The sequence below is a fragment of the Bombus terrestris genome, chromosome 2, assembly GCF_910591885.1.
Source record: "Bombus terrestris chromosome 2, iyBomTerr1.2, whole genome shotgun sequence".
NCBI lineage: Eukaryota > Metazoa > Arthropoda > Insecta > Hymenoptera > Apidae > Bombus > Bombus terrestris.
The window spans coordinates 6,728,088-6,742,239 of record NC_063270.1 but is presented as its reverse complement, the minus strand read 5'-3'; the positions used below and the strand labels follow the sequence as shown (position 1 = coordinate 6,742,239).

Below are 14,152 nucleotides of genomic sequence, written 5' to 3'. Positions count from 1 at the left end.
AAAAATATGCTATTTAAATCATACTGTTTTACTTATAACTTTTTATTTAATAATTAGCAATATAAATAAAAATATAATATTTATAGATAAAAATTAATGCAGTAGAATTTGGATTAAAGTAGCTTATAATCCTTAATTTATAAATTTTAATTGTAGTTTATAAAAAAAGCTAAACTTAACTGATTAATAGACAGACATGTATTGGAAAAATGTATTACTGATATAAAAAATTTCGGTCACTCCACCCATAATCGCCTGTTCAATTATCATTACGTATCCAGATCCAGTATCGAGTATAGGACTGTCAATCTATAAAGTGTGAGTAAGAGAAGTTGATTGAGGAAGGGGAATACGCACCGAAATGTACGGATATTAATCGACTCAGTTCACATTTGACGCTTAACGGGCAAGAGTATTGGCAGGCGAAAATAAATTCCAAACATGGATATCAGTTCATTGATATACAAATCATCGCAACAAACAAGTACAATTTCAACATTCCATAACAATCCTTTTCCTCGTAGACCTTGGATTACTGATACTGGAGCTGCAGCGGCTGTCAGTCATAGCGGTGTTAAAGGAATTGTGGCTGGTAAAATACATTTTTTTTTATTATATCATTTCTTGTATTAATGATTTCATTTTTAATATGTGTTCAGTGCTCTTTATTATTTATCGGAATAGTGCAATAGAATACAAACACATTAGTCGAAAGTGAGAGAAAAGTGTAAGTAAAACTAGAAGAGCGACAAAGATAGATAAACTGAGTCAGCGCATTCGACACATGATAGATTCAAAGATCGAGAAATATTTAACCTTCGAAATATGCGCTAGTACACAAATTTTTGTTTTAAAGATTATGAATGAAATTGTTTATATATATATATATTTTAATATATATCAATGGATTTATTAAGTACTTCTTTACCAATTTTTATCAATCTTTTAAATAACAAAATATTAATAAAATTATGGATATATTTTAGGAGGTATTACCGGCGGTATAGAAATATGTATCACTTACCCAACTGAATATGTAAAAACACAGTTACAACTTGATGGGAAAGCTGGATCTGGTAAACAATATTCAGGAATATTGGATTGTGTGAAAAAAACCATAAAAAATCGTGGATTCTTTGGTCTATACAGGGGTCTTTCAGTATTACTTTATGGTTCAATACCAAAGTCAGCTGTACGCTTTGGTTCCTTTGAAAAAATGAAAGAATTGTTAGTAGATTCAAATGGAAAACTTACTACACAGAATAGTCTTATAGCAGGACTATGTGCAGGTGCATCTGAAGCTATTTTTGCAGTTACTCCTATGGAGACAATTAAAGTAAAATTCATAAATGATCAAAGATCTGCTAATCCAAAATACAAAGGATTCTTTCATGGAGTAGGGATGATTACCAAGGAATATGGTAAATAGAATATTAATATATATTATTTTATAAAGAGTTCAAGTCAATAAATATAATTTTTTGATTCATAACATTTACAATCTAATTTAAGCATGATTTTAAAAAGAACTAAAAGCTTAGTTATTGCTTAATTAAATTGCTTAGTAATGCTCTGTAAACAAGTAAATTCCCCTTGAACTATATGTGCAACAAGTCCAATCAAGAGCTATGTAAAGAGGTCAAGTTATATTAGTTATGTGCTTCTCAATTTACATATATGACACTAAAGTAATGTCACATATATGTCATATATCTCACAATAAGCTTATTGTGACATTCAATCATATGCCACTAAACATTTGTTATTACATTATACAATGTGTATAAGTTATAAGTATCATATTAATATTAGTACAAATAAAAAATATAACTTTTTATTTGCTAGGATTCAGAGGCATATATCAAGGACTAACACCTACAATTTTAAAGCAAGGATCAAACCAAGCAATTAGATTTTGTACCATGGAAACATTAAAAGATTGGTATAAAGGTGGAAATAAAGATGTGGTTATACCAAAAGTAGTTACTGGATTTTTTGGTGCATGTGCTGGGGCATTATCTGTTTTTGGAAATACTCCAATTGATGTTGTAAAAACTAGAATGCAGGTAAATATGTTTTTCTTGTATAATCATTAAATTATATATATTATATATTATTTATATATAATTATATATATATTTTTTTAATATACTTCACTAAATGTGTATCATATTTTCAGGGTCTAGAAGCCTCAAAATATAAGAATAGTATAGATTGTGTGAAACAAATATGGATCAATGAAGGTCCAATGGCATTTTATAAAGGAACTATCCCAAGATTAAGTAGAGTATGTTTAGATGTTGGCATAACATTTATGATTTATGATTCCTTCAAAGAATTTTTTGATCGGCTTTGGCCTTGAAAGTTATTAATTTTGCAACTGTATATTCTAAAATGTCAGTGCAAATGTAGCTTTCATAATTTCATCATTATTTATGTAATATATCTATAATCGTACATGTTGAGAAATGCTTTTATTTCAAATATGATACATACCAAAGTATTCTGTCATAATGGGCATTTTAATGAATGAAAATGAAAAGAAACAAAGTCATATCGAAAAGTTTCAATTTTTATATTAATCAGTGTCGGTATTGAAAGCTGCAGTTGCATAGAGCACAAATTCTATTAAATATATTTTTTTATATAAATTTTTATTTAACATAAAATTATACGTATGGAAGGCAAATGGTAATGTAAATTTATTTATATAATTATTTCAATTTTGTTTATCAGTTTATAAATTTTATTTAAAATATTGTTAAATATTTAACATTCCTATAGATTTGAGTCATCGAATGAATGTTTATATTGTGAAAGTGATTTGTACATGGTATGCATAGGTTATGTAGACATATATATATATATATGCGCGCGCGCGCACACACACACACACACACACACACACACATTTCTAAGGAATATTGTACAGTTTCAGTACAAAAATATACAGAATGTTAATTAAAATAATGAGAATAATAAAAAATGTTTATTACTTGAGCGAAGGGAAATAGATTGTCTTTTTAATTAAGTTTTTTTAATGTAGTAACATCCAAATAAGATTAGAGTAGGTAAGAGGTATAAAAAGGTATTAATCAGAAATATTTTTATTTATGTGCACATTACATTCCATTGAATATAATTATCTTCGCTCAGATATTGTTAATATACTTTAGCATTAATTGAACAAAATTTAACTATAATGGCTGTGACATTCAAATGGAGATAAACATGTAGAAGTTCCTTCAAAATAGAGACCTTCTAATCTCATAACAACTGCAAACTATCTATTTTATTACTTTAACAATAAGACATGATGGTTCATAATGTTTTGTATTTATATTTGTACTTGTACATTGAAATATATATCTTTGCAGTACTATTTATAAATGTTTTATAAAAAAACCTGTTAATATCTTTAAAGTATAGAAAACCTTCATTATTAAAATTATAAGATATTTTTGTATCTAAAAACCTTTTTCATATATATGCTTATAAATGATTATTGTCTTACAAATAATTATGACGTATTTTTAATTGAAAGAAAAGATATTTATAGTATTTGCAAATAATATACAATTAATTAACATTAATAACAATTAATTTAATGCAATTACTGATTGTTTACTACTACTCTTTATACAGAAAACTATTTACATTACACAATACTTTTATTCATATAAAACATAATTTTGTAACATAACATAAATTTGTAAAAATAATTTATAAAGTCATATACGTCATATATTATTTCAATAAGTGAATTCTACATTTCTATGCATGTATATACACAGCAGCGTAAATTTATGAGCTATACATGTGGAGTTCAATACACAAAGGTACTTACAAAAGCAGACAGTGCCGGCCCCACTCTGGGCCCAAGGGGGAGCCCGGGGTCACATTCCAAGATGGCTGTGCCTGAGGAATGCAGTGGGTGCCCTCCTAAGACGCCTTCCTCCCTCCTTTTTTATTAATCGAATCAATTCACCTATCCTAGCGAATATTCTGATTACTGAGACGAAATAGTTTATCTCAGCGTGTATCCGGTGAGTGCTGCCTAGATTTGAAAGTAGCATCTTGTAGAAAATAAATCTGAATGAAGGAAAGAAAGGTGGTACAGGAAGACCTAGAAAGGTCTTATACTCTAAAATGTGTGGTCTTATCTAATGAAGCTCCTTTGCTGCAGATAATGCTCATGCAGGAGGATGCTACTTGCTCGTCTTAAGCAATGTCTCATAGGGATATCTCTGAGGTAACAAGATCCTACAGTACAAATATGATGACGAATATTATTATCATATTTTAGAATTAAAATCATTTAATTTTATAAATTTGTGTTTTTTATTTTTGTATTCATTATAAAATTTGGCCTGCTGTTTGCAACTTTGATAATAAATTATGTTTTTAAGATCATATTGTATATATTTATGGATATATACATAAAAATAAAAAATAACAAAGATTTATATTAAAAGTGATAAAACAAGAATTATGTTGAATTGTATATCTTTTATACAATAATTTTTTGATGTTTTAATAATTGATATAAAAAAGATAATGAAATTTAAGAATTAAATATTAGACTTTAAAATATGAATGAAAATATTTATTTAAATTTTTTATTTAATAATTATTTCATTTAATCATTTCTTTCTATTTATAAAATGAAAATTGATATAAATTAATATTTATGATAATTATATATGTAATAATTAATGTTATCTTATATTAGCTTAATATTACTCAAATAAGTTTAATATTACTTTATTTTTTATAATAAATTTATTATACAATGTTTATAAATAATATTTAATTAACACAATGATAGTAACAATATAACTCTGAAATAAATATATACACATATATGTGCATAATATATATAAATTATATATATATATGTATATGTATATATATATATAAATATTTATAAGGTGGAGCCCGAAGGTACGTCGGCCTTGGCTGCTGGATCAAGATCTCTATTTTTAGAGACTGTACGTCGTAGCAATGCAGCATGTCAAAATGGTGATTATGCTCTTGCTGCAAGTTTATACACAGAAGCTCTTGCTTTGGATCCACTCAGCCATGTGCTATATTCAAACAGGTCAGCTGCCCGGCTCAAAATGGGTTTATTTGCACTTGCTCTTCAGGATGCTGTTAGAGCTACCGAACTTAGCCCTCAATGGCCAAAGGTAATAGCTGCTTTTGTTTGTTACTTTTCAAATAATTAGTAAAACCAATATCTCTATTAGGCATACTACCGTCAAGGAGTAGCCTTACAATGTCTAGGGAGACATGGAGAGGCTCTTGTAGCCTTCAGTACAGGTTTGGCACATGATCCTACCAATTGTCAACTCTTATCTGGTCTTGTGGAAGCATCCTTAAAATCACCATTGCGTGCAACACTAGAACCAACATTTCAACAATTACGTGCAATGAAACTTGATGAATCTTCTTTTGTTGTCATTTCTGTTGTTGGCCAAGAACTTCTTGGAGCAGGACAGTATAAGGCAGCAGCTGGTGTATTAGAAGCTGCTCTTACTATTGGTTCTTGTAGCTTAAAATTAAGGGGTTCTGTATTTTCTGCTCTATCTAGTGCATATTGGGCATTAAATTCTTTAGATAAAGCTATCAATTATATGCAACAAGATTTAGGTAAATATTGAAGATAGATAAAATAATAAGTATGTATCAATAGAATATTTTTTTATATTCTGAGTAAAAATATTTGTAGGTGTCGCACGATCTTTAGGAGATACCCAGGGTGAATGTCGAGCTCATGGAAATCTGGGCTCAGCATATTTTAGCAAGGGCAGTTTTAAGGAAGCTTTAACAGCACACAGGTATCAATTGGTTTTAGCTATGAAGTGCAAAGATACTCAGGCTGCAGCATCTGCTTTAACTAGCCTGGGTCACGTTTATACAGCTATTGGTGATTTACCAAATGCACTTGCATCTCATAAACAATGTGTACAATTAGTAAAACAAATGGGAGATCGACTTCAGGAAGCCCGAGAAATAGGAAACGTGGGAGCAGTTTATTTAGCAATGGGAGAATTTGAAAGTGCTGTTGATTGTCATACACAACATTTGAGAATAGCAAGACGTTTAGGAGATCGTGTAGAAGAAGCAAGAGCTTTCAGTAACTTAGGTTCATCTCATCATTATCGAAGAAATTTTGGTCAAGCAATGGCTTATCATGAAAATGTACTAAGAATAGCTCAAGAACTCGGTGATAGAGCAATAGAAATGAGAGCTTATGCTGGATTAGGTCATGCTGCAAGATGTGCAGGTGAACTTTTTAGAACAACAAATAATGAGAAACTTAATGAGGAATTAACTTTGTTGTAAAATCTCTTTCAAATATATCATTATTTAGGTGATCTTGCACAAGCCAAGCTGTGGCACCAAAGGCAACTTGATGTTGCTTTAGCTACAAAAGATAAAGTTGCTGAAGGACGAGCATGTAGTAATTTAGGAATAGTTTATCAATTACTTGGTGAACATGAAGCAGCACTTAAACTACATCAAGCTCACTTAGGAATTGCTAGATCATTAGGAGATAAAGCTGGTATGGGTAGATCATATGGCAATATTGGAAATGCTTATAACGCATTAGGTTATTATGAGCAAGCTATTAAATATCATAAACAAGAATTAACAATAAGCAAAGAGGTAAATTGTTTAAGATATGCAATGAAAAATAAATTTAATAACAAATTTATGTTACAAAACATTATAAAAATTGTTATTTAATATAGGTCAATGATCGTAGTTCAGAAGCTAGCACACATGGAAATTTAGCAGTAGCATATCAAGCTGTACAGGGTCATGAAGCAGCATTAAGACATTACAGAGCTCATTTAGCTATAGCGCGCGAGTTAAAAGATACAGCTGGTGAAGCCTGTGCATTACTCAATCTTGCTAATTGCTTGTCATCTCGTGGCAGATTTGAAGAAGCTGTTCCATATTATGAAAATTATCTTATGTTATCTCAGGAACTACACGATGTTGAAGGAGAAGCTAAAGCATGTCACTTCTTAGGCTATGCTCATTATTGTTTAGGTAATCATCGTGAAGCTGTTAGATATTATGATCAAGACTTAGCATTAGCTAAGGATTTACAGGATAAATCTGGGATGGGAAGAGCTTATTGTAATTTGGGGTTAGCACATTTAGCTCTTGAAAATTTAGATACTGCACTAGAATGCCAAAAATACTATTTGGGTAAGAAAATCGTGCATCTGCATATTTATATTTTAAAAATAGCAAGATATATACTTAATATTAATAATTTATCTTTCTATACAGCTATTGCACATATGACTAAACATTTAGCTGGAAAATTTCGTGCTTTGGGAAATATTGGTGACTGCCTTTTACGCCTTGGAGAAGCTGAAGAAGCAATAAAAATGCATCAAAGACAATTAAATTTAGCACGACAAGCAAGTGATCGCAGTTTAGAAGCTGCTGCTTATGGAGCTTTAGGTATTGCACATCGGACAATAAAAAATCTTGATAAGGCATTAGGATTTCATACTCAAGAACTAACTTTAAGACAAGAAGCTGGTGATTTACGTGGTGAATGTAGAGCTCATGGAAACTTAGGAGCGGTGCACATGGCACTAGGTCAATATACTCATGCAGTGAAATGTTATCAGGAGCAACTTGAAAGGGCAAAAGAATTAGCAGATTCAGGAGTTGAGGCTCAAGCTTTAGGTAAACTTTATTTATAATATTTAAACCACTTAAATTTACAACAACAATGCTCACTATTTTTCTTTTAAATAGGAAATTTAGGAATAGCTAGACTTAATATGGCACATTATGAAGACGCAATTGGATATTTTGAACAACAGTTAGCAACTTTAGAACCATTAACTACGGGCACAGCCTTACTAAATAAAGCTAGAGCACTTGGCAATCTAGGCGATTGTTATGAAGCCTTGGGAGATCCAGAAGAAGCTATAAAATGTCATGAGCAGCAATTAACAGCTGCTACAAAATTGAAAAGTATAAGAGAACAAGAAAGAGCATATCGGGGTTTAGGTCGAGCTCGGGAAGCAACAGGAAATTTACAAGAAGCTTTAGTTTGTTTTGAGAAAAGACTAGTAGCTGCACATGAAGTTGATAGCCCAGAATCAAGAGGCGCAGCTTACGGAGATTTAGGTAATTAATATATAAAATATTATACCATAGAACCTATAAATATATTAATTTTTCTTGATGAGTATTATAAGTTGTTAATATCAATTGTGTAGGTCGAGTACATGCTGCATTAGGTAATCACGAACAAGCTGTTAGTTGTTTATCACATCAACTGGCGCTTGCCAGAGGACTTGGAGATAAAGCTGCTGAAGCAGAGGCTGCTAGTGGGTTAGGAGCTGTTCATTTATTAATGGACGATCCAAATTCTGCATTACGACATCATCAATTGGAACTTTCAATTGCTGAAGCTTTAGATGCAGCTGGGTTACAAGCTAGAGCTTGTGCAAACTTAGGCGTAACTCAAGAAGCTTTAGGACAATTTGAAGAAGCAATAAGATTACAAGAACAATCATTAAGTCTTGCAGCAGCAGCTGGTGACCAACCAGCAAGAGCAGCTGCATTTTCCAGTTTAGGTCGACTTCATCATTTATGTGGTGATTTATCACGAGCTTTGAGTTACTTACAGTCGGGATTGTCTTTATCTGAAGGATTAGGAAGAAGAGAAGAAGCAGCTAGATTAAGACACAGACTTGGTCTTGTTCATTGGGAAGCTGGAGAAGCAATTATAGCTGTAGAACATTTAGAGAAAGCAGCAAATTTATTAGAATCATTAGATGGAATTTCTTCAACCCTTACCTGTGGACAACCAAACAAATCTGAGTTATTATCAGAAACGTACAGAATGTTACAAAAAGTACTAATCAGTTTAAATAGAGCTGAAGAAGCTCTGAATTGGGCAGAAAGATCGAGACGAAGTAAAAGTAATTGTTTAGATGATGCTGCGCATTATTCCGAAATTATTGATAGACAACGTGGAGTTATTTTATATTATAGGTAATTTAAATTTATTAATAAATAGCGTGAACAAGTTGTAATTCCATAAAACGACTAGTAAATATCAAATAACGTTTCAGTGAAGTAGGGTGTGAATTACATGCTTGGTGCTTAGCTCCTGGTCGGGGACTATTACGATTTCATTCTACTAGTTTGGATGATGGTATAGGATTAGAGAAGCGAGTTCTGCAAGCACGAGAAGCTCTTTTAGATGAAACAAGTGAACTTGTTGAAGAAGCAAAAATACCATCGAGAGGACATCATCTCAATGCTAGTTCATACAGTTTGAGCAGTCTGTTTAGTGTGGGTTCAATTAGTTCACGAGCAGGAAGTGCTCGATGGGGACGAGGAACCAAAGGACCAACATGGCAATCACCATTACCAATTCAAGTACTTTACGATTTACTTTTAGCACCTTTTGAAGATCTTTTACCACCAGCAAGGAAGGAACTAATTATGGTAGTGGAGAAGTCTTTATATTTAGCACCGCTTCCAGCTTTACAATCAAACCCTGGAGAAGATTATCTATGTGAAAGATTTTCTTTATTAGTAGTACCATCGCTTGCAGCTTTAAAAAAGCGATCAAAGACTCCTATGCCAGAAGGAGGTGCAACGGTAGCTGCATTAGTTGCAGGAAATCCTGTGCTTCCTGAAGAAATCAGGGAAGAATATAGATGGTCAGAAAGTGTTGCTTCTACTGAAACAGAATCTGAGATTGTTGCTGAATTATTAGAAGCCCGTGCTTTAACTGGTAGGTATCATTACAAATTTAAATAAATTAAAGAAAATTATATATAAATAATCTTTTCAATTTTTACTAATAGGGATAGAAGCAACAAGGTCGACTGTTTTAAGGTCTTTACCTGATGCAGAATGTGTACATTTAACAGTACCAGTTTTCTGGAATTCTGCCAGTTTAGCATTAACTGCAGATCCTTGTGAAGATCCATCTGTAAAGCCAGAATACTTGCTAAGCTATTCAGATATTACAAAACTAAGAATAGCTGCCCGTTTAGTTGTAATATCTAGTGGCCACGGTTGGAATAGTACAGAAAATACAACTGCTACATCAGATGGCGTACAAAATTTAGCCAAAGCTTTATTAAATGCAGGAGCACAATGTGTACTTATAGGAATGTGGGCAGTTCCACCTACAGCTGGTAGTATATTATTACGAGCATTCTATAGCGCTATGTTACAAGGTGCTAGAGCATCAAGAGCATTGGCAGAAGCTATGCAAACAGTTCAACATACAAGACATTTCGCACATCCTGCAAATTGGGCTGGTTGGTTACTTATTGGAGGAGATGCAAGATTGTCAAACAAGGTATAAATCTTAAAAAATTTATTAAATTTAATAATTCATATGTAAATGATAGTTCATGAAATATACATTTAGGTTGCCTTAATGGGACAAGCACTGGCTGAATTATTACGCGGTGGTCCTGAACAAAGTCGTGATGCATTACGTGTAACACTTCATTTAGTAGAAAAATCATTACAACGAATACATCGTGGACAAAAAAATGCTATGTACACAACTCAGCGTAGTATTGAAAATAAAGTGGGTGCAGCCACTGGTTGGCGAGAACTTTTAATGTCAGTAGGTTTTAGATTTGAACCTGCTGGAAACGGAATACCATCCTCTGTATTTTTCCCACAAAGTGATCCAGAAGAAAGATTAACAAGATGTAGTGCAAGTTTGCAGGCATTATTGGGATTGGGACCATCGTCATTACATGCTCTTGCTAGGTTGTTGCAGGTAGTAAATAAATCTGTATATTCTGATATTCCTCCTTGTGAAAGTTAATAATCTATTATATTAAAGGAAATTTTTATTGTAGGCACCAGAAGCAGCAGAGGATGTTATTGCTGCAATGAGAAGAGCTACATGTGCGACGGAAGGTCAAGAAGTCACATTACCAGTACAAGTATGGAGAGCATCAGGATCTCATGAATTATTTGCAAGTCTAGGCTTTGATCTCATGGAAGTTGGTCAATCAGAAGTTACATTAAGAACAGGAAAACAAGCATCACGGAGAGCTGTTCAATTTGCTCTTCAAGCTCTTCTAGCTTTATTTGGTAAGTCTAAACTGATCATGTGTATATAATAAATAAAAATGAAAATATGTCATGTAAATTATAATTATGTTCTTAGATACACAAGAAGCACCTAAAAGTTTGACTTTAGATTCTAGTAGTTCAATGGAAAGTCTAGCTTCTGTTGCTCATATTGAAAAAAATGTCATAGAACGACCTAGATTAGGAGGTGCATTTGCAAATTACGTTCGACATCGAGGTGAACCTGATGGAAAAACTATGGAACCACCAAATGTTCCAATTCCTACATCACGACAACCATGTCAAAATAGTGGAGGTATAAATAACAGACTAAAATTTAGATAAGTATTAAATATAAAATTATAATCATATGTATGTTTTGTAGGTGAATCGGACGTTGCTTTCACTCCTAGTCCTCCTGTAGCACTCAATTTAAATCATCAAACACGTATCAGAAATCTTTATCCCGATCAAAGTTTAAGACCAGGGTCCAGTTCAAGTAGTTCAGTAACAGATTGGGATAACGGTCATGCAACAGTTTTAAGGCGACAACCATTACCACCTTTACCAGCAACAGTACTAGAAAGATTAAGTGTTCGAACAGAAATTGGATCTAATTCTCCAAGAAAGCCTCGTCATCCTACAACAACTGAAGATATTTGTTCTCAGACTGATTCTGCACAACCTGCAGAAACACATAATCAAAATTTAAGAAACGTAGCGACGTCCCTCACAAGTTTAACACGTGAATTAACGCCTACGATTTCAGATGTATATCACGAGCGAAATTTAGGATTAGGATTGGCACCATCTTTATCAAAATTATTAGAAGAAGTAGGTTCTGTGACTGGAAATGAAGAAAATCAATCAACACGAACGAATCATAATCAGACTCAAAATTGGATGCAAAATGAAGAATTATGTCGAAGAGATGAAGCTGATGGCAGATCCATCGCTGAATCACAATGTAGTGCTACCAGCTCTAACAAAATACATCGAAAAGCACCTCCTCCTCCAGTGTAGATTATTTATATACTATTTATAAGCATTAAATGATATTTTAAATGAAAATAATAGCACGAGGTACCAAAGAATGGAAGATATTTTATTGGAAACAAATTTCTTAATGTTTTGTAATTTGAGCTGGGAATAATTTACGGTGATTGCTTATTTTGTTGCAATATGACTCTAATTATGCACTTTCTACATAATATATTTTCCAATACAAATATCAGTAAATGCCATTTGCTTACACTGATAATAAAATTCGATATTAACGAGATACTGTATACAACGGCACCTAATGCTATACTCGTGTTTCTTAATGCAAAAGTGTATTATATTAGCATAAAAATGAACATTGTTCATGTATGTTATATTTAAATTTATTAAATGAAATTTATTATTATATATAAAATGCGACCAGTGACTGAAGTAATGTTTCAATTTAATAACATATTTAAATTTGTATAAAGTATTGAACTAAAAGTTTGTACTTTTTCATTTTTGATAAATATATTGATGCATTTTTTAATGGGATGCATCATTTTATAAAAATTATGTGCATGTATTTATACTTATATCATCAACAAAATATGAAATTGCTGTATTTAATTATCTTTTAGCATATGAATAAAAATCTAATAATGAAATTAGTAAATCATGAAGAACTGAATTAAAAAAAAGATAAAAATACACTTAAAAATTAGATAAAAAATTAAGATACCTTTATTTTGTTCATTATTAAAACAGTTTTAAATGACCAGTTACATTATCTATCAATTGAGCCGGACCTGGACCAATAGCACATACTGTTTTACTTCCTGGCTTTACTTGTGTATGTCCAGCATCCTGTATTATATTTGCCAAAAGTCCTACAGCTCTAGCTTGTTTTGCTATTTCTTTCAAAGCATTCTCGCTATCCACCTAAGCATTTTTTTATTTACTAATAAGGATTTGACTTAAAGCAAATAATATTACATGTAATATATATATATAGGAAATATATATACCTTAACAGTAATTTTAGTTTGGCCACACTTTTCCCAAGCATATAAAAATTCAGGATACTTTGTGGCTGCTTTATAAGCTGCAACGGCAGCATGAGCACATTGTGCTGCAATTTTTCCTTTTCCCATTTTTAAATCAGTTCTAATAACTAAAATAAGCTTGTAATTATCTGCACACATTTGCTGAAAATAAAAGTTATTATTTTTGTTTGTATATTTATTAGATTAATTATAAAAAAATATGAATATATATACAAATTTTAATTTTACTTACCATATAATTTAAAGTTTCATTGCAATTATCGTTAGAAGATTGCAATTTTTTTCTATTTATTACTGCTATTATTTTGTATAAAGAATAACCTATTATTGCTGAAATTATAAATCCTACCTTTGCATCTGTAGCGGTTTGCAAAAGTATTTGAGTAATATTCATCTTACTAAAATTTATCAAAATTCTGTAACATTAAAAAATATTCAATCACACTATTAAAAATTATTTAATTCGTCACAAAGAATTTAATTTAAAAAATAAATTAGATATAAAAGGTAGATATTTACATCAAAGTAATTTTACAAAACGTATATATCCTTAGATTAACTTTTTCTTTTGATATAAGCAAAACTTATATTGTTCCATGTGACAGCTTCTATAAGGTTAGGTATCATTTAAACATATACAATATAAATGTACATAGTACATCATACACATATAACTCTGATAGAAATTAATAATCTTTAGGCATACTTCGAGACATAAAGTATTATATCAAATTTAATTTTAACTCGTTTTTAAAGATATATAAAGTAACATATTTTTTAAATATCTATAATAAATCTTAAAAGAAAGTAATACCATATATGTATACACATATGCATGTGTAGAAATTTATATAACAATTTTTAATTGAATTAAAGGACATTCAGATTCTTTTTTCTATTCAAAATATAAAATTATTTGATAAATTTAAAGAAGACATTATATATATACATATAGGGGTGTTATACATGTAACTGTTATGCAATAATTTCACTATGAACGC

The 14,152-nt window shown here is 31.2% G+C and overlaps 3 protein-coding genes across 7 annotated transcripts; 2 read left to right on the top strand and 1 right to left on the bottom strand.

The window, feature by feature from the left end:
* The first annotated feature begins 149 nt into the window (after positions 1 to 149).
* On the top strand, positions 150 to 3,382 carry LOC100645789 (putative tricarboxylate transport protein, mitochondrial). Its single transcript, XM_003393705.4, has 4 exons — positions 150 to 592; positions 987 to 1,421; positions 1,846 to 2,066; positions 2,180 to 3,382. The coding sequence occupies exons 1-4, from the start codon at positions 442 to 444 to the stop codon at positions 2,360 to 2,362; spliced, it is 990 nt and encodes a 329-aa protein (XP_003393753.1). The 5' UTR covers positions 150 to 441; the 3' UTR covers positions 2,363 to 3,382.
* Positions 3,383 to 3,887: 505 nt separating this feature from the next.
* Positions 3,888 to 12,760, top strand: LOC100645434 (tetratricopeptide repeat protein 28). 3 transcript variants are annotated; one of them, XM_003393702.4, is made up of 16 exons: positions 3,888 to 4,046; positions 4,187 to 4,252; positions 4,932 to 5,189; positions 5,250 to 5,652; positions 5,732 to 6,289; positions 6,377 to 6,672; positions 6,759 to 7,224; positions 7,309 to 7,716; positions 7,789 to 8,166; positions 8,259 to 9,039; positions 9,120 to 9,790; positions 9,864 to 10,366; positions 10,439 to 10,801; positions 10,884 to 11,121; positions 11,198 to 11,416; positions 11,486 to 12,760. In XM_003393702.4, exons 2-16 carry the CDS (start codon positions 4,229 to 4,231, stop codon positions 12,121 to 12,123), a joined length of 6,204 nt encoding a protein of 2,067 aa, XP_003393750.2. In that variant the 5' UTR covers positions 3,888 to 4,046; positions 4,187 to 4,228; the 3' UTR covers positions 12,124 to 12,760. The 3 variants fall into 3 exon arrangements, with proteins under 3 accessions (XP_003393750.2, XP_048268914.1, XP_048268920.1); XM_048412957.1 differs by having other exon boundaries at positions 3,889 to 4,111; XM_048412963.1 differs by lacking the exons at positions 3,888 to 4,046; positions 4,187 to 4,252 and having other exon boundaries at positions 4,932 to 5,022; positions 5,102 to 5,189.
* On the bottom strand, positions 4,749 to 14,127 carry LOC100645311 (peptidyl-tRNA hydrolase 2, mitochondrial). 3 transcript variants are annotated; one of them, XM_003393701.4, is made up of 5 exons: positions 13,671 to 14,127; positions 13,384 to 13,567; positions 13,113 to 13,292; positions 12,827 to 13,026; positions 4,749 to 5,402 (listed from the first exon to the last, which is right to left on the bottom strand). In XM_003393701.4, the coding sequence occupies exons 2-4, from the start codon at positions 13,543 to 13,545 to the stop codon at positions 12,844 to 12,846; spliced, it is 525 nt and encodes a 174-aa protein (XP_003393749.1). In that variant the 5' UTR covers positions 13,546 to 13,567; positions 13,671 to 14,127; the 3' UTR covers positions 4,749 to 5,402; positions 12,827 to 12,843. The 3 variants fall into 3 exon arrangements, with proteins under 3 accessions (XP_003393749.1, XP_048268973.1, XP_048268969.1); XM_048413016.1 differs by lacking the exon at positions 4,749 to 5,402 and adding an exon at positions 12,185 to 12,740; XM_048413012.1 differs by lacking the exon at positions 4,749 to 5,402 and having other exon boundaries at positions 12,806 to 13,026.
* Between the last annotated feature and the right edge of the window lie 25 nt (positions 14,128 to 14,152).